This window comes from Leuresthes tenuis, unplaced genomic scaffold, assembly GCF_036924035.1.
Source record: "Leuresthes tenuis unplaced genomic scaffold, fLeuTen1.0.hap1 SCAF_5, whole genome shotgun sequence".
NCBI classification, from domain to species: domain Eukaryota; kingdom Metazoa; phylum Chordata; class Actinopteri; order Atheriniformes; family Atherinopsidae; genus Leuresthes; species Leuresthes tenuis.
This window is the reverse complement of record NW_027325359.1, coordinates 12,605,837-12,625,490: the sequence shown is the minus strand read 5'-3', so window position 1 is coordinate 12,625,490 and position 19,654 is coordinate 12,605,837. Positions and strand designations below refer to the sequence as shown.

The 19,654-nt window shown below is 40.4% G+C and overlaps 1 protein-coding gene across 4 annotated transcripts in view; it reads right to left on the bottom strand.

Annotated features, from left to right (window-relative positions):
• Positions 1 to 14,824, bottom strand: part of LOC140307286 (reelin-like) — a 92,321-nt gene extending 77,497 nt beyond the window's left edge. For all 4 annotated transcript variants that reach the window (XM_072386093.1, XM_072386094.1, XM_072386091.1 and 1 more), the window contains exon 1: positions 14,287 to 14,824. In XM_072386093.1, the coding sequence (XP_072242194.1) occupies positions 14,287 to 14,539 (253 nt within the window). In that variant the 5' untranslated portion in view covers positions 14,540 to 14,824. The remainder of the gene's footprint in view (positions 1 to 14,286) is intronic.
• Positions 14,825 to 19,654: the final 4,830 nt, after the last annotated feature.

The window sequence follows — 19,654 nt, the reverse complement described above, 5'->3', positions numbered from 1 at the left end:
AAATAAGCATGTTTTCAAACTCAATGTGATATCATACTTTCCAAATGAGGAGCACATGTGCAGAGGAGAGCACATGATGTTGTGACAACTCAAAAGCTACTCTCCTTACCTAAACTGAGCTGTGATCATGCAAATCATCTCTGGGCTTTGACACCATGCATTGATTTAACGTTCGGGGGCATTAAACAGCACACAGATCCCATCTTAAATCAGTTAGATAGGCCTTGGTTTTGTTTGCACATTGCCTTCATCAGTTTTAATGCAAATGGGATCTGATGAGGTGAGGATAAGAACTACCGTAAAAAACATCCTTCATAAGTGCTAATCAAAAGCATGTTAAATTCATTAGATGTACAAAACAATGAATAAAATGAAGACAGTTTTTAGCAAAGGATGCATAATAGGTGGCTGCTGTTAAGGGTTATGTTGTTATAGGGTTCAACAACGCCACAATTCCTTCCCTCTGTCGTTTTGTGACTGTGGACTCAGGACTGGAGAGTGAGCTGTCCCTGTGATTAACACCATGTGTTCTGCAGGCAGAGGAAAAAGCTTTAGCTATCCAGAGTCCTAACAAGCAAACAGTCTTCCTTCTCTTATCAAAAACACACTGAACATGCTTAAAAGAAAACCATCAACGCCAGGGTCTAATAAGAATATATCACAGAAAAGATAAACAGTCTTCAATTGAACTATATATGAGGTACCGAGAAAGGCTGCCAAATTGTATGCATTCCTGAGAGAAAAGCAATGTAGGAAAACACGGAAAGCCCAGTCAGGCTCCAACACTGGGCAAAACCCAAAACAAAACTCCTCGCACAAAGCAGAACACACACTGACAACTGTAACACTCTATTGAAAATATTAATGTCAAGCTCACTCACAAAAACACACACCTATACATGTAAATAGACCTCTCACTATATGGAAAATAGTCTTGCAAAGCAACATACAAACATAAATAATCACAGCAAGTAAACCACCTTTGAAAGTATGCACAGACTCCCCTTACACCTCACCTGCTCCACTGGGAGCAGGTCTAACAGGAAACAGAACAGTGGTAATGAGGGCCAAGCTCTCAGTCTACATGTATAACTTCACAGCCTGTTTTGTCATCTTTGTCAGAGAAACCAGGCTGTTTAGTCTAAGTGACCTCCATCCTCTTCCCTCATAAACCTACATCCTTCTGTGACCTACCCCAAACTGCTTCACAACTCAGCTAGCCCTGATCAGATGGCATGTGTCAAAGCAAGTTGCAAGTGCAACACAAACTCAACGGATGGATCAAGTGATGGAAGAACAGATGGAAGAAAAAATAAAGCAGGTTTTCAGCTCACACGGAGGTGATCAATTCACTTTACAGTCACTAACAGTACTAACTTAATCACAAGAGATTCCAGGTTTGATTTAATTGCAATTGTAAAACCAAAACCGTATTCAAACTTATCAATGTTATTAAATAAATAAATTAAAATAAAAAACAAAAAATATATATATGTTAGATTAAATCATGAAAGTTACTATTTGCACAGTGTTTGGTGACAAAGTAGAAGGCAGCAGATAAGACATGCCCAGGCTAACAAGGAAGTTGTCTTTGATTAACAGCAGAACGAGCATCTTAAAGCACATTGTCAAAATGTGAGAAGTGCCACCAAGTAGGAGTCATTTAGGCAAGACAGTGCAGCGAACTGTGTTAAAGGGACGATGGCATTTATTTTTTATAGCAGGTGCGAACACTCTCCTGTTACAATTATATTTTTGGAGCACTGACTGTGCTCATACCTGGTGATGCAAGACTGTCTTTTATTCCTTGACTTCAAAGTACTTGAACTTTGTGACCAATGTATCAACGTTCAACAGTGAATTAACTTCATTAAAAATCAAATGAGTGTAGCAAGTTTCAAGGAAAACGGTCAAGATGCGTTTCTGATAAATAGTGTATTATCCACTACTTTTCAGCATATGAATCCATCTTTAAAGGCCTACAGGGAATCCAGACCACATGCTAATGGCACCGTGCAGGAGAACATAGACTGGAACACAGCCCATATGTAAAGGAGTCAAATAAGGGAGTGTAGTCCATTACTTTCTGAGTTGAGAGATGGGCTGTTGTAGACCTTACCCCACTTTCAAAGGGAGAAATAGACCAAACTTAATAAATGTCAGTGTCTTGGGGCCACTCAGTCATGTTTTATTAAAGTGACAAACACACAGCTTCTACTGAATTATTTCCGACTCAGAAGAAATAGCCTAAGAAGTGAATATTTTCATATTATATGTAAAAAGTATCATGTTTTCAAAAAATATCCTGCGGTTCGGTCTTTTGCTGAATCCCCATCCTTGTGCTTCCAACACTGCATATTCCACACTCACTAAGGCTTCTGAGATGAAAGAGAATAAGTAAGCACCAGGTGCACTTGCCCTCCTCTTAGCTATCCTCATGACCTGACACTTCAAACTGCAGTGCCTATCAGATTATCAACCTGGACTTTTAACTGCCTCATGAACAGCAAAATAACAAGGTGCCGACTTAATGTTGGACTGGAACTATTGATGCTGAGCTTACGTACAGCATGGATTTTAAACAAAATGGGGAGTTTTTCACAGTATAGTCATGCATTGTGGGATGAACCCCATTTTTTTTACAGTGATCCAAAAAATTACAACAGTTTTTTTACACTATTCCAGTGAGGAGAAAAAAAGAGTACATTAGTCGCATTGAGTTCATCTGTATCTGTAGTAAAGCACCCTATACCTCCTGCAATCAAACATTTGGTCTTATGTCCTTACAAAACCAGACAGCTGTTCTACATACTCCTGCATGTGCATGCGCACTCACACATGTTGGCTCAAGAGGCCTCCGGCATTCTGGGCTGACAGAGATCCAAACCAAGATTCCACCGTTTCAAATATAATAATGCTAATGTGAATAATTTAACTGTCACTTTCAATTGCCAAGAACTTTCCAGCCTCCCCGCTATAGCTTCCTTTCCATCTCCCTACTCTGAAAAAAAAAAACATTTTTCATGATTAAAATACTTTTTTATTGATGAATTTAGAAAATACAAAAAAAAATGACCCATGATAAAAACAAAATTAGGTTCAAGGTAAACAGGATTTAAAAAAAAAAAACAAAAGGCCAAAATTTTAGGCTTGGTGTCTAAATAGACTCAGGTCAAAGGCCACGTGGCTGGCTCAGTCACAGCATTATGCATTTCTTTTGTGTGTGCTGAGTTATAATAATGTGACCCCAAGTTTCCCCCAAAATCACTGTGACTTCAGAACAGCACAGATTCAAATCAGAGCAGATTTTTGCTATGTGGCACTGTTCACTCTTAAATGACTGTCGATGTTTAAGAAATAATGACTAATCAGTTCAAATTTAGCAATGTAATTCATGGAGTGAGTTTATTTAGAGAGATCAGAGTTAAGTGGTAAATCTAATGTTATCTACTAATAACTGTCTCATTGAATTGATGTCAAAGTTGAGTTTGCAACCAGCATAAGGTGGAAAAAATGTCTTGTTTATACAATGTGCTGGGATGTGGGCGTCAGTACAGTGATAGAACAGAACTGAGAGCTTAAAGCAACACAGAATTGTGGTGTATGATGGCTAACTGGTTATTTTAAAAGCTTGATCAAAGAATAAAGTTGCAGTTCTGCTTTTACTTTTTATTCAACTCCTGTAAAACACTAAAGAAGTTCTCAGTGGCAGTATTCTAACCTAAAGGTTTATGGACTAATTCAGATGAAGATAACCTTTTTTTCCACTAGCTGTTGAAGATCCTGCAGACATGGTTAAGCTGCAGTGATGGGTGTGTGCAGCTATACCTGCGCTCTATGGCCACACTAAAGGCCTTGGTGAGTAAAGCTACTTGAACAGGCAACTCAGATGCAAGTCGGATTTTTGTATGCACTAAATAAGACAGATCTGACTGCTTGTATATATTGCCAAAAAAAAAACAGCTATGAGTGGTCACATGATCATTTAAGGATTCGATACAAGACGCATAGAGTTGTATCATTAGATGAAGTGAACAGTTTGCAGGTAACTTTAATCCAATCGACTCATAAGGACACCAAAGATTATCTTCTCAACAATTGGCAGTAATTGCTAAATGATTCGGGTTTTCTAGAGAAAGATCAAGTTTCTTACTTTCTTACTTACTTCTTAAAAGACAACATGACACCGTTACTCTGCTAAAACTAAATCCAGTTTGCCAAATTCTTTCAAGAATACAAAGACGTCCTGGGAACTAGAGAGGAAGTGTCTAACTGCTTTGCTCTCTGCTCCCTGCTCTTTCTTGGCATGGAAGTTATAGATTATGGCCAGCTAAGTAAAAGAGCACTGAAATCAGTCAAAGTCAGACATTCTTCCATAGCTTTTGGGTGTGAATGTTTGGTGGAGGGAGAGTGGCACAGTGGTGGGGAGCTGGAATGCATGGGGCAGAGGGGAGAGATTGATTTCTAATTAACAAGCCGGTTGCACGTAATGAAAGACTACATGGTCTCTGTTGGCAGCGGATCAATGGGGACCGCTTCCCTTGACATCCAGTCTTAATCACACTAGCACGGCTTGGTAAAATGCACTCATTGCTGTAATTAATGCAGTCATGCTCCATCATTTTCCCCATTCTCATTCCCTCCTCTTTTTCAGCCATAACCTCTACTTCAGACCTCTTCTTTACTCAGTAAGAAAGATCAATCAAACTGTCTTTCAGTCTAAATGTCCTGCTGTGAAGACAGAAACAATCACATTAGCAGATTTTGGCCCAGCACCTTTGCAACACACACTGCATATTTCCATATACCTTTCAAAACAGTTCCACTAATTTTAGGTTTTCTAAAATTTGTTTTTAAAATACAGTTTGCTAACTCAAGTCTGTTGTAACTCCCCAGCATTTTCATCTGGTATGGATGCAACCAAAAAAAAAGTGGCGTTACACGGGTGTTTCTTTAATGTTTATCTGACCTGCATGACAATTATTATAAACACTTAATTCTTGTAAAACTATGTGATCAACATGAATACAACTATTTAACATAACTGCTATCCCCTGCAGAGCAGTAGTAAATGCTTAAATGCTAAGGTGTGATTAAGTCATATGTTCCCCATTACACATTTTTTAACAACCAGAGAAATACACTCTTGTGTACAGAGAGGCAGAACGGTGAAGTCTCACCTCTCCTTTAGAGGAGATCTCTATTATTCTTGATCAATTACTTACAACCAGAAAAATAAGTTACAATCAGACACCTAACCCACTGAGGTACAAGACACACTGTCCCACAGAGGGCAACCTGGTAGAGAAAGATGTTTCCTGCTTTCTGAAAAACAAGATCATGTCACATTTTCATTTATATCCTGTTTTTAGAGACCCCCTATTTTATAGAACTGAGAATCTTTGTTAGCCTAACGATTTGCTAACGATTCACTTGTTAACGATTCAATGCATCTATAAAAGGACCTCAGTTTACTTTTGAAATGACCATTCCAGGTTGTAACCAGTTTCACGCAATGGCAGCTGGGATAGGCTCCCCTGTGACCCTGAATTGGATTAGGCGGGTGTAGAAAATGGATGGATGGGTGGAGAGTATACAGTACCAAGTCTGAGAACTAACACATGCCCAAACCGAGCTCACAATTCCACTCACCATAATGACAGAGAAGTACATGATTGGCAGAACTTTCCCTTCTTCCCTCATCTACAATACAGCCTGACAGCTGTACCGATCACCACAATGGGCAGAATTTCATTACAAGCCTGAACTGATCCAGCTTATTTAAACATCACCACAGATAGGAACGCCAAAAGTTGCAAGCAGGTTGTTTAATACGCCATTAAAAAGTCCTACAGCACATTGGCTCCATAAACCCTGGGCTTCACTGTTGGTCCATTTGTCTGCAGAAAAATTTCAAATCTAAGAATGCCAACAAGAAGTAGGATTTCCTTGTCTGGATAAACACATTAAACAAAATACTTGTGGTAGAACATTATGAGCTCATTTCTTTCTAAAGTTAAGTTGACCTTGTAACTCCTGATGAAAATGAGTTTGATGTTCGTAGACCATCAGAAAAGCAAAAGCAGTTTTCACTTTCCAATCCGAGAAGCAGCTAATTCAGCACAATGTGAACTTGATGTGAATCTTGCAAAAATATTTCAGTCCTAAATTCATTGGGGTCCTTAGCAAGAATCTCTGTGGAGGTCCGTGTCGGTGGGGTCTAACGTTTGACATGTGGGGGCTTCACTGGGGAATTAAGAATTTTCAGGGAATTAATATGTGTGAGCTTGTGTATATGCGTGCGTGTGTAATCTGCCTCTACCAGCCTGCTGTGTCTTTCTGGGCAGAAAGAGCTTGCCTGTTTGTGGAAGGGGTGCTGAATGGGGGTAGGGCTGGAGCTAATCTGCCTGTGCCACACGTCGTGCGCCCAGCACCCAGCTAGTTGCACCATGTCGCCCCTTCTGTAGTGGGTTCATTGGGGTGCTACAAGTCCCTCTGAATGCTATCAGCACAGACGACACACTGCCCCCCAAGCAGGGATTACAGTTCTCTCAATGAAGCTGCCAGGAGGAGGATCTAGAACAGGAGGAGACAAAAAAGGAGGAGGAGGTACGCTATCCTCCAACAAGAATCTCTGTTCTGTGAATGGAGGAGGCCATCGGCAAACTGACAGTACTAACCAGCAGTTGTTGGGAAATGACCCCAAGAGAACAGAAATATCCATCATTTTCAAAATCCGGCTTAGAGACACTTGAAAGTCCTTGAGGAGAATGAACACTAGCACATTGTAAGGAATTGGTGTGGGAACATTAGAATAAGCTTACACAGATACACAGAACTCGTGTCATTTATAGTCATGTTGTCTGAACCCTCTGAGAGGAAAATAAAACTTTGTAATTACATTTTCAATCCGTTTGTAAGTTGAAAGTGAATATCAAAGGAACTGTAATGAGCCAAAAAGAAGAGAAAAAAAAGAGATTCAAGCAGACAGTAGAAGGGTGTGTCCCCTGTGTTCTCTATTGAAAAGTTTCAGCTGTTAATACAGTGTGGTTGACATTCATCCTAACACCGGCAGTGTGGGCTCTTTGTACTGGTGTTCTGTTCAGGCTCACTGTGATTTATCATAGAGACAAAGATAAACAGTGGCCTCAAAAAGTATGAGGACGTGTAAGGTTAAATATTTAGAAATCTGCTCGGTAAGTAGATTACAAAAGCATTAGATAAGCGAAATGTCAGAAAAGGACCAGTTTTTTTTTAAAGAAAGACAGATATTCATCAAGAAAATGTTTGTTTGGTTTTAAAAGATAAAACTTTAGATGTATGACACATAATGAAGATATAACAGCATGTGGACACCCATTAGAGGCCTCACTAATAGCAGTTGCAATGTATTTCTATTTAGTCTCAACTTCTTGCTAAGTCTAAAATTTTGCTATACACAGGATGGTGGGATCCTTTCCCCTGGTTTCTCCAAATAAACTGCCAATAACCATATCCACATTGATTGAATTTGGACACAAATATCCCAAAAAGGTTGGCATCTCTCTGATAATGTCTTACTGAAAATATGATCCTAGTTGTCTTATTTTGCTTTCCAGAACATTTGCTGCATCCTGAACATTTTGACAATCTGTTGTCTTTCAGAGAATGCTCGCAAGGTTGGCTTGAAAGCTGAATGGATATTCTGTAGGTTTTCATCAATCTGACAGAAGGGCTGGGCGGTACAAAGATCTTTTAAATTTATTCTGGTATTTTTCTAACAAGGTATCAGATTAGCAAATGTCATTTATACCGATGTGATCGAACTACATCTGTGTCCCCTGTATTCTGGATTCTCGTAGGAGCGGTGGTTTGCCTGTTTGTATTTAATGTAGGCTATGTAGGCCATTTTTGTTTCTCACATGTTTGTTGTTTGCACTGCAGCACTTTGTTGAGCAGCAGAGAAAAACTTTGAAGGGTTCTGATTTCAGTCGGGAAATAAAAGCACTTGTGACATCTTACATGTGGCATCCACTTAAAACTTAACTTAAACTTAGTCCAGTTTGTATTATACAGGTACATATGATAAAGCGCCACTCAGTCTAGAAATATCAGAATACTAATTTTGGTTCAGATCACCCTGTTCTATTTAACAAGATGTATCAACTAACACAACCCATTTTCATCTGCCTTCCTGCAGGCAGAACCTGTGACATCTCTATTCAGAATGTATGGGGGCCACCATACGAAGCACCTGCTTCCTTTTAACTCATAACAGCCAAATCAAGTTTATTCAATATCAGCAGTGTTCACAAAGAGTACAAAAGAGTTTGTGTAGTTCAACAGTAATATCACACTGATTTAATTTCTATTTCTCATTTATTATTATAGAAATGTGCTAAACTCATCTTAAAGGGCATTTTTTTATACCCGAGAGTTCGTAGTTTTTCTTAGTAATAGTATGGCAGCACTACAGCGTCTTTTGATTTTATGGCCAATCAGACGCATATGAATGTTTTCAGTTTTGGTAAACATATTGTTTTTTAATTTCTTTAATTTCCCGTGCTGAAGGAAATATCGACCAAACTGGGACTCTGAAAACTGGGGACATACATAACAGTAGGTTATGTCAACCACAATGCCTCTTTAAATCAGCCAGATAAAAAGACAAATGTGAAAAAGCTCAGAATGTCACCTTGACAAAGTGGTTGATGGTTTATGTCATTTATGCTAGTCATGCAATATGTTGTCCGGTCTGTGACTGGAGAGTGATAGAAACAGACCAAGCAAGTACCTGCTGTGCACACGAGGGTAACAGGAGCCTCGCCTCTGCACACCGCAGCTTGTATTATCACCGAAGAGGCACTCCAAATCAGGCAAACTCCCAAAAGACAAGCACACTCTCAAACATCCTGAAAATACTGTAACTCATTTGCCCACTCATTAAAGTAACAATGCTTGTTGAGGGCTTTCTTGTTTTGGCTGGGAGCTGACTTTGTTGAGGAAATTTAAAAAAAAAATAAGCAACAGCTTATTGCTGCTTGCCCAGATAAGACTGGCACAGGCACACACCTTTAACTGGCAGCGATCCACTCACTGTTTATATCTTTAGTTCTTTCTACCACACCTGGCACTATGCTGGCATCATCCCAGTTCCAACCAGGCATGGACTGACAATGCTACTGTTACCTAAGGAGAGTCTCCTTGCTCTGAAGCAATAAAGCAATTTTCCAAGAAAGAAGTAGCCTATGTACGGTGGCATCGGACATCTCAACTACAAGGACTTGAGGTTCTCTGCTGCTGAGCTGCTTATTCCCATTGGTTCTTTAATGAAAAGGAAAAAAAAAGAAAAACATTTATGGAAGCGTTTCGCTGCAAGTTTGTTATATCGTGTTAATGAGTGGAAATCTCAACACAGGGATTTAGTACGCGACATTAGGAACGTACAAACCCAGTCTCCTGGTTATCATGTCATACTCTGTTGTTACATTGACAACAAATTGCAACAGCCCGCTGATCAGACGAAGAGCTGAGTGCTGTGCACATGGTGAGGCGTGCATGTGTGACAAAGGAAAGGTTCCCAATGAATATCCATTCTCATTTCACGTCCATCTGGTCCTTGATAAAAAGGAAGCTGGTGTATCTCTGAGAATACAATGTTCTTTAAATGGTTCATCATTCAGTGTCCACAAGCACAGAACACCCAAACACACCCAGCAAGCAAACAGTGATAGACTTGACACACTTCTCTTTACTCTGAAGCGACCTATTCAGATGAAGCAGCAGGAGGCAGAGTGGCAGAGAGACTGACAGTACTGGTGTTGCATGCATGTTTCTTACCCATCGCAAAAGAGGCATATTAAACCATTATCCTCATAATTATTTTGCTCTTTCCTCTCCACCATGTTTTCAGTATCCCTGCTTCCCTTAACTAGATGTTTTCATGAAACCTAGGGCGCTGTTGCTCACAAACCAACGATTGACGGAATAAGTTTGCCTGACCTTTAAAGTAGATAAAAACGAATTGAGTAAAAGAGATTTAAGTTGGGCTGAAAAAACAAAGTAAAAAAGTAGCAACCAAATCTAATCTCCTCAGTAACAGAGCTCTAAACAATGCAGGTCTGACACGATTTGGTCAGAGGTCAGAAAGCAGACACTCAACGGAGGTTAAGTGGTGCAGAGGGTGATGATGACATCTAAATAGTTGCTGTGGTCACAGGAGATTGATACCATTTTGGCATTCAGTCTCAAGGAACTGGGTTACAGTTTGCTCAGATTGAAGATGGACCTTGAGTTTCCAAGACATTTTTAAGTGACCTGTGTATTGGAAGATAGAATCTGCCTCTAGAGCAGTAGTCTTTCTTAGTCTTACTTAGGGCTTATGTCTGTGACCTTCACCTAAAAATATGACTGCCTTGCTGCTCTACAGACATCAGTCAACAGAACATAACAACAACAACAACAACACAAAAAAATCCCCCATCCACGACAAGTAATCAACTCTGTAGACAGATAATGGCCTCACCCTGCAAGGCCCATTGAGTTGTTTCTGCTGGCTCGCAGTAGAGGTGCTGAAGTGATTCACAATGTCTAATCTGATAGGTTATCATGACATGAGCTGAAGGTGTTTGGTGAGAATGAATTTATCTCCAAGTTCCCATTAAGAATGTCATTTAGTGGCAATGTCCAAATCTCCTTGAAATTTTCATTGTCTCTCCTCAATCATTCGCCCATGAAAAGATCTGTGGAACGGTTACTGCAGTAGAAACAACTGACGGATTACCAATAGCAGTTTCAGTCTGTAGTTTAAACTGGTCTTTGAAGCAGGTCTCCTCATTTGCATTTTTTCTGTTGCAGGACTACGCAGTGAGAAACACAGCGATATCTCATTGAATATTTTTTCAGTAATGTGGGGCACATTATCGACCTGCCTCTCCATGAACAATCAGAGGCTTGTGTGAATGGCTCATTGAGTCCTTTGCAATGCCAACGATAACCCTACAAATGTAAACAATCACAAAACCAATGTGGTAGATATAATTAGTGTTGCTCTCATTCAAGATTTAGGCACCATAAACCAACTATTGACCAACTAACTGATTAGAAATAAAACACAGTGCCTTATTAAAAACAGGAAGTGGCATTATAAGCAACAGTTTTCATTGCAAGTCTGCAATCATTGTTGCAAACCAGGGTGATATCAGCAGAAAGAAATCATATAAATGTCTGAATTTACAAAGATTACTCACTGGCTCCATTTGTTGCTCATACATCTATAGTTTCTGGTGATTCTTTGCTGACTTTTAGAGGACACCACACTGCCATCCCATTTCCAAACTAATCTCTTACAGTGCACGTTTTATTAAAGAATTTTAGACCGCACATTACCTTGGAAAAATGCAACTGCTGATTTGTATATATTTTTGCTTGAACTGAAAGCCCATGTTTTCGGATAATAAAAAAAATCGGTTTGAAAGGATTTTGGCCTCCTCCTGCTCACCCGCTGCTGTGTCACCATCCCGTTCTAATGGTTTTGCTCATCTGCGAAAATGAGCATGCAAGAATGACCGGTGAACATTTCCAAAGCACAGGGACAAGAGACAACAGAAATGAAAAGCAGCACTCTACGATTAACTTTGTTTAGACACAGAGCTCTGGGTTTTGTATTCTGATGTTGCTTCTTATAAACATGTGGCCGCTGTAAGGAGACCATTTCGCATTCCCACAGCGGTGTTAAAAGAGGTCAAACAAAGTTTTTACATCACTGAAATAAGGAGCTGCTTTCCAAGTGTAGCAACAGTGATTCAAAAGGTTCCTTTGATTATTTAGATGACGGACTCTACTTCTTTTTGCTTCGGCTACTCGTCAGAAAGCTAGGTGGGCAGTATATGCATGAGTGACACTTGTTTTTGATTAGTTTGATACATAAACTGACCCCTAGAATGTAACAACTAGAAAAATCTCAACAAATCCTTTCATTTCTCCCCCTTCGGTTTCCCAGCAGTTCAGAATGTCTCCACAGTATTTCTATTTCCATTTTGTCCACTGTGACCCGGCCAATACACCCACCCTCTCAAATATTTCACAGTGAGTAACACAGCCTCTCTTGGTCATTTCATTCTGACAGCTAAATACAGTAATCATGTGGACAACACACACAGTACGCTGCCCACACATGGTCTTATCACTCAAAAGCAACAGAGAAGCAAGAGGCAGTGAGGTCAGGTCAGAAACTCAATTACTGTGTTGCCACAGAAATCTTCCTCCTGCTCTACACCGAATGCTGAGGTGGTTCTTTGAGACGCTAACCTCCTGTCTTTTATCACAGGGTCACCCGTCTCTTTCCTCTTTCCGACTTTCCTTCTCTCGACTAACATTATTTCTCTTTCACCGTCTTGCGTTAGTTTTCTTTTCTATGGACCTTTAACAAACCGCACCGACAGAATCACAGATGTTTTCCACCCCCATTTCCACATGCAGCTCTTTCAGCGATTATATCATACATTGCTCTTAGAAGACGGAACCAAATGTGATCCAAGAGTAAGGTTCAGAAAGCCCATAAAATAACTGAGATTAAATTAAGCAAAAAAATTGGGTGAAATGTATTGGGTGAAATTGGGTGAAATGTAAAAATGTCCAAACACTTTTTCTGTTCCAATATTTGACCTGAAAATAATTAACATTTTCCCTGGTAGAGAACAGTTTATTCTCAGTCAAGCCCTTGGACAAGTAGCCCCCGAACTGCTTCAATCTTGTCTCAGTGAGAGCATGTGAGGATGATATAACGTGAAGGTTTTATGGGACAAGATAGGTGAAAGAAAAGAAAACAACTGAGATTATTCCTGATTGCACATAGCTAATATTTCACTCGCTCACTTGCAATCTATGCTTCTGCCCTCATTAAGAACTTAGTCAAAACCTTAGAATTTTTAATAATGACCTGCTGGCATGTGACAAAACTGGAGGCTGAGAAAAAGTGAGAAGCTCGGAAGCTTGTCATTTTTTCTGCTGCTGCTGGTATCTCATCTCCTCAATCCTCTCATCGTCATTGAAATCTCCCCCTACGCCATTCAATCCCAGCCGTGGCCCTATTTAAATCTCTCCCTCCTCCCAGTCCACCACATTTATAATGCTAATTATCTAAACCTCTCTGTGCGTTCTATCCCTCCCATCCACCAGCTAGTTACTAAAATCTCTCCTCACCCCTTCTCCTTACAAGCCCGGCCCTAGTCAAAAGGTGCCTGACTGTATGGTTGATCCAAACCAATATTTTTCAGAATAATACCGCTTCATCCAGACCCCTCCTGTTTCCTTTTCTGTTTTCCTGTCCTTTTTATAATGCTTCTCTTTCTGTATACCATTACAAAAACTCTGCTCCATGTATCCTTTTAGAAAATTAAGAGGTTTATTTGCCAGGATAATGGAGTACAGTTGTTAACAGTGGAAAAAGCAGCAGAGGAAATCCATATCAAATTAGGTATTACAACAGCAAAGGGATCATGAAGAGACATCGGTCATAAATGCAGAAATCATGTATATTTACATAGCTAGATATAATAACTAAAATAAAATTAGTAGACATTACACTTGAGGGATAGCTGCATGGGAATGTGACCTCAGTCGGCCTGTGGTGGCCTGTGTAGGTCACTGTCTCCAATGTAAGGAGAGTGATGAGAATGAGTTCACAGTTTGAGAGGAACATAGGCGATCTGTGTTCAAGAACCAGGTAGGAAAGGCGACAATAATCTGTATCCCCTTTCACTCATGGTTTACTAATTCCTAAACATATATTTCTATCAGTTTGGGCACGTCTTTCTGTGGTGCTCTATTTTTCCATTTGCATTCTCCGTTTTTATGTAGTCATTCAGTTGGAGCGATTGCACTGTTAGTCCACCTACACATGGAGTGGCAGAATCAGAAGAGTCCCACCAACAATCACTACTCGTCATAAATACATAAATGCTGGTTTCCGAAGAGAGTCAACCAACAGAAACAGCACACAACACAACAGTCCCTCATGTCTGAAACGAAGCACCTGCATGAATGTGTGCATTTCTCCAATGGCTTAAAAACAATGCAGAAATGCATATTTGTCATTTTTAATCTAAACTCTGAATTCCTTCACAAAGTAAGAAAAAAAAAGCTTTTTGAATAACACAAAATTAATTAGAAATTGATACAAAAACCTTTTTGTCTTATGTGACTCGATACTGATATTATCAACTTGCTCTAACAGTACATATCATGTCTAATCCATGCAGCAATAACAGGAAATAAAAAAGTGGACATCATAGGAGGTGTGCTCACCTTGGTACTCCTGTCCGGGGCTGTAGCTGGTGGGGTTGCCAGTAATTTGGAGGGTGAGTAACACCTCTCCCCCACCCTCTGTCACCCCAGCACCCTCCAACTCCCCATGATGGGTGCACAGGAAGAAGAAGGGGTTGAAACGGGGGTAGAAGCTCGCGGGGGGAACCCCGAAATCCACATTGCTACTCCCCAGGACTAGGGAAAGCAGGGCATAGCCAATAACACCCCCGAGAGAGGCCCGCGCCATGGCCATCTGCCCTCACCAAGCGGGGGACTGGGGGGGGGGTGGAGGTAAAGGTGAAGAGAGTGATGAGTGGGTGCGAGGAAGGCACAGGTAGAGCTCCAGGGGGCAGGTTGTGGAGTCCACAGATGAGTCCAAGTCCAAAAGTGGGTGCGTGAAAGTGTGTACGTCTGTGTGTGTTTGTATGTGCAATATCTAAGTGTGTGAGTAAGTGGGCTTTGCCGTCAGGAGAACTGTTCTTCTGCTTCCTCTCCCTGTCCTACCTCCACTCTCGGGGAGTTCAGAGCTTCGCTTGTGCTGTCCTGCTCCAGCGTTTAAATACCTCACGCCCTCCCTCTGTTTCCCTCTCTCCTCCCACCCTCCCTCCCTTCCTCTCTCTGTCTCTCTTTCGCTCTAACACCAGCTCCACGCGTGTTCTGTATACGCTGTACAAGACGGACTCCCTCCTCTCTCTCATCCAGTTTTTTTCTCCTCCCTCTTCCCTGCCAGTCTATCACTCTGCCTTTTCCTTAATCTCACACTCCCCCTCTCTTATCTTCTTCTCTTTACCTCTCACTAAAACATTGTGTTACTCCACATTGCACTCATGTAAACCCTCTCCTGAGACCTTCTTATCTCTATGCATCTGTTAGTTTCTTCATCCCTAACCAGCCCTTTGACAGATCTCTTTCACTCTCCTCTCTTTCCTTTGTCTTTTTGCCCATCCACCAGACTGTCTCCTTCTCTCCCACCCACTATCACACCTCCTTTCTCCCTCCCTCTTAAGCTCTCTTCAACTCTCTTTCCTTCCCATTCTCTATGCTGCTCTTCCACTTGGTCCCCCTCCCCTTTTTCGATCTCCCCTCTTTTTCCAACCCCGTACGTCTCTGTCTCTCCTCTCATCCTTAGAAGTGCTCAAATTTGTTTTTCCTCTTCTCCTCTGTTGCCTTTTTCATGGGTTTTTCCATCAGAATCTCCTTTTCCACAAAATACTCCAACTTTTCCCCCTCGTCAGAGCAGCACGAGCCACCACTCTGCTCTTCATAATTCCAACACTTTGGTGCAGACACCGGCCATACTGCTGCTTTCTCTCCAACACATCAAATGATAGATAAGTATTTGTGTTACACATCCCCATCTTGCTCTTTCCTTTTTCATCCACAGCTCTCTTTCTCTGCTCATCTATCTCATGCTCTGCGTGTAAGTGATACACTTTGCCCCCACCCAACCCCACCTCTGACTGATATTCTCTTCACAGACCTTGAGGATACAAAAATGGTTTTCCAAGGTATCAAAAAAGACAAATTTTCTCAATTGGTCAAGGCCACAAAGAGACAACACATTAAATAAATCATCACAGCAAAGGGGGGTGAGGGGGATAAAGAACTTGCAGTTAACATCAATGAGCATCTCCTTTGGTGCTTCTTAGCTGCCTGCTAGGCTTACTAAGTGCCTATTACAGACATAAACATACCCCAGCCAGCAAGCTGCACACACTCACAGCCGCTTCATGTCCAAATAGGCTGACTGACCCACAGCAGGAGCACCAGGCCGGGTCTGCATAGACAGATGCTTCCACTGCAAAAACCCAGGATCAAACTCACACAGTTCCACAGCCACATGTGCACATTCTCAGATATACATACAGTTACACAGAGGAGCAAACTGCAAGCAAAGTCTTATTTTACAAAAAACACACAGAGAAACAATATATGGTAACTCTCTCAGTTTCTTCTTTCTCTCTGCTGGTAGTGAGACAGATTTATACTTGGCTCGGGCAAGATAATTCACCTGCCAGGGCAGCTGCTGCTCTCATCTACAGCCAGCCTGTTTATCCACAAAGCAGTGCAGACTTACAAAAGAGCTGGATAAAAAGGCAAACATTATGCAAGTTAAAAGGGAAGCTTCACTTTGTTTTCATGTTTCCAGTACGGTGACAATTCTGATTCATAGCAACTTATAAGTAACTGTCAAAAAATCCTTAAAGGTGAGACAAAACTATCAATAATAGACAAATGCTTTAACTAAAGTTAGCTGACTCTGATTAAAAAGAAAATACCGTTTCAGTTGAAAAAAGTTTAACTTCCCTCTAACTGTTCTGTCAAATTCTTTAAAAAAGAATAGAAAAGAATATTTCTCTCATAAATTCTGTACCCTTCTCAGTAAATTCCAAGTTTTTCACTCAGTCTTTTCTTTCTTCTATTTTATGCCAGATGAGATCATGTGTTTGAGTTTTTTTTTTTTCCATGCAATGGCAAAACATAAAGCAGCAATTCTCTCCCAAAGCCTTCAAAACTCTTCAAGAATTAAGTCATTACAGAGGCTCGGGGAGAAAAGCAATTATTTTTCCCAGTATAAGATCAAACATAATCCTGTGACCAGACCACTGCCGACTCTATGCACGAGACTGACCATGGCACAACACATAATTAGACGACTAAATAAAGTGATTCGCAACACGAGACCGAAACAGGTATGCTGCATGTGCCATTTTAAGACTGCCATCTGTCAAGTGTGTGCACTAAAGCACAATTGTTGTTTTGAGCACCGACGGAAACGAAAGCAAATTAAGAAACAGTGTGTGGACAGACAGCAGTAACTTTTGAGAAAAACAGTTTGCGCTCTCCCCCAGTTGCTTTATAATGTCAGCTGGGTGGGCCGGTCTGCCGAGACTGAAGAGAGAAGTCTGAGGTTATCACAATATCCCTACAGGTCCGTATTGGCTTAATTAAGCACTTTTAATTAAACTACACGTATTATGTCACTGGTGAGATTTCTTAAACAGCTTAAGTTCTTGTGTGCATTCGTCACAGCATTCCACTCTAAATGTTGACGTAATGTACTTACAGCCGTGAGCCCACACTGAGAAAAATGATTGATACCACTTGGAGTAAAATCTCAAACTTAAAATAAATAGATTTATGTTTTTAAAAATAAATAGATGAGAAATCTGAATTCTAAGTTAATTTAGGGCTCAATAAAAAACACACTACCACCTCTTGTAAAGGGCCAAGTATTGAAGTGTAAAGTCACCAGTTTTGAGATATGGCAAGGAGATACCATTCAAAAGACATCTGGACTTCTTTAGGTTAGTGTGAATGTAGGATTTTTTTCAAGTCAGGGGTCATGTAAAGACTACATTTAAGAAAAGAGTAGCCAATTAAATGTCCAACAGTTTTGTGTTTTCACATTTCAGATGCATTTACTGATTCATTGTTTGCTGTTGGCTGGAGTTCGAGATTTGAAGAAAGACCTTTCTCTGTGTGAAATTAGCAAACGGCTCTTTGTTAAATAACTTTGTATGTTTCAAAAAGACAAAAAAAAAAACTTTGAATTAGCATTTTTGACACAGAACTCAGAAATTCTGTATTCCAGGTTTAAATAGAGAAAATCTTCATGTTGTCTTCCAGTCCATTAGGAATTACTGCATTTATGCCTTGTGAAACATAAAAGTTCTTACTTATCAGACTTAGTCTTTCATTAAGAAAGTTGGTTTATTTCCCACAAGTTATAAACAATACACAACTTAAGATGGAAGAAGAGTTGGAAACACCACAGTTTGGGACTTTTACTCATTTGTGAAGAGTAGCGCTAACAGTGACTGGACAGGGGCTCTTCAGGGGTCCACCAAATTTTAGAAACACCCCATACTTGGATCAATCCATGCTTTAGGATATGAATACGTGTCAACTGGTTAGGATGTTTTTTTTCCCAGAAAACTACATAAACAAGTTACTGTATAATTCATTGAGGGTGATCGCTTTGCTTTTTTAAAATTAAAATATGTTTACTCCCTGGATAGACAATGTAACGAATACTGAGGTGGGTGGCCACTCTTTCAGCAACATTGTTTACATGACTGATACGCTGAGAACCCACACAGCTCATTATTGCTAATTAGCCTTACTTATTTAGACAGGCGCTCTGTGTTAAAGCCTCTTCATTCATTTCACTCTGACCACTGCACAAACACAATAGATTTGATGCTGCAAAGAATGAGAGCCCAAATAAAGGAATCGCAAGCAAGAAACTGACCAAAAATTGCAAGAGCTCCACTATAAATAAGGAGATGAACAGTGAAATGGGGTAATGAAATGGTAACATTTCACAGCAACTCCATTCCATGTAAGAAAGGAAATGAAAAAACAGAGAAATAGGCAACATTCACAAAATCTGGGTTCAGTTGAAATGCTCTTTATCGAGGCTGCTGTGTGGCTAATGCTGCAGCCCCAACACTGCAGGGAGGAGCAACATTTCACACTTTGTTTAATTCACTCTGAACCTTAGACCTCAGAAAAACATACAGAGGACCCTGAGATTAAATAATATTCTAACTCCTAAAAAAAAAATCCTGGGTTGTTGTGGGTGATGTTGAATTGTTATAAACTTAAAAGTAAACACATCCTTAGGATTGGGCATCCAGAACACAATACATGTGAATACAAGCACTGACTGACATATAGTCCAGTTTAATAAGGGGCAAGAGTCAACATAAACACATTTCAGCAATCAGCCTGCCAGAGTGTGAAATTGCTTATTGCTGAAAGGCGTTCATGTATCCTGTATCCTGTACATGTTTTTATTAGATAAGACCATGCAGTCGTGTTCATTTAAAAAAAAAAAAAACATTGAGTTGTGCCCACTGCTTTCCTTGGTTATATCCAGATATAAATTCCTGTAACAAGCAGGCTATGCTTTGGTTTTCTTTGTTTCGTACAAACAGTATCTTTCCCTCTATGTGGCACCATATTTTTCCATCAGACATTATGGTATGATTCAGTATGGTAGGGCTTGCTGGTCTAATAGTTTCCCCTTGTAGGCACTGCGACTGATACTTTGTTACCACCTCAGCCAAGGTTCCAAGCCTTGGCTGTCATGCAGAAACACTGCAATCCACTGATTGTTCTGATAGCCATCACCTTTGGACATGCACATCACCTCTGCAGCAGGGCATGCACGACACACTTCCTTGTGTCATGAAATTGTAAGGGATACAATTTACAACATAAATCAAGGATATCTAAACTGTGCGCACGGGTCACATATTCTGTGTATGACAAATGAATGCAGTTGAATGCTTATTTTATCTCTTTTTCTCCACTGACAGAAGTAGAACTTTGTAGTGCTCAGTCATTACGATCATTCCCA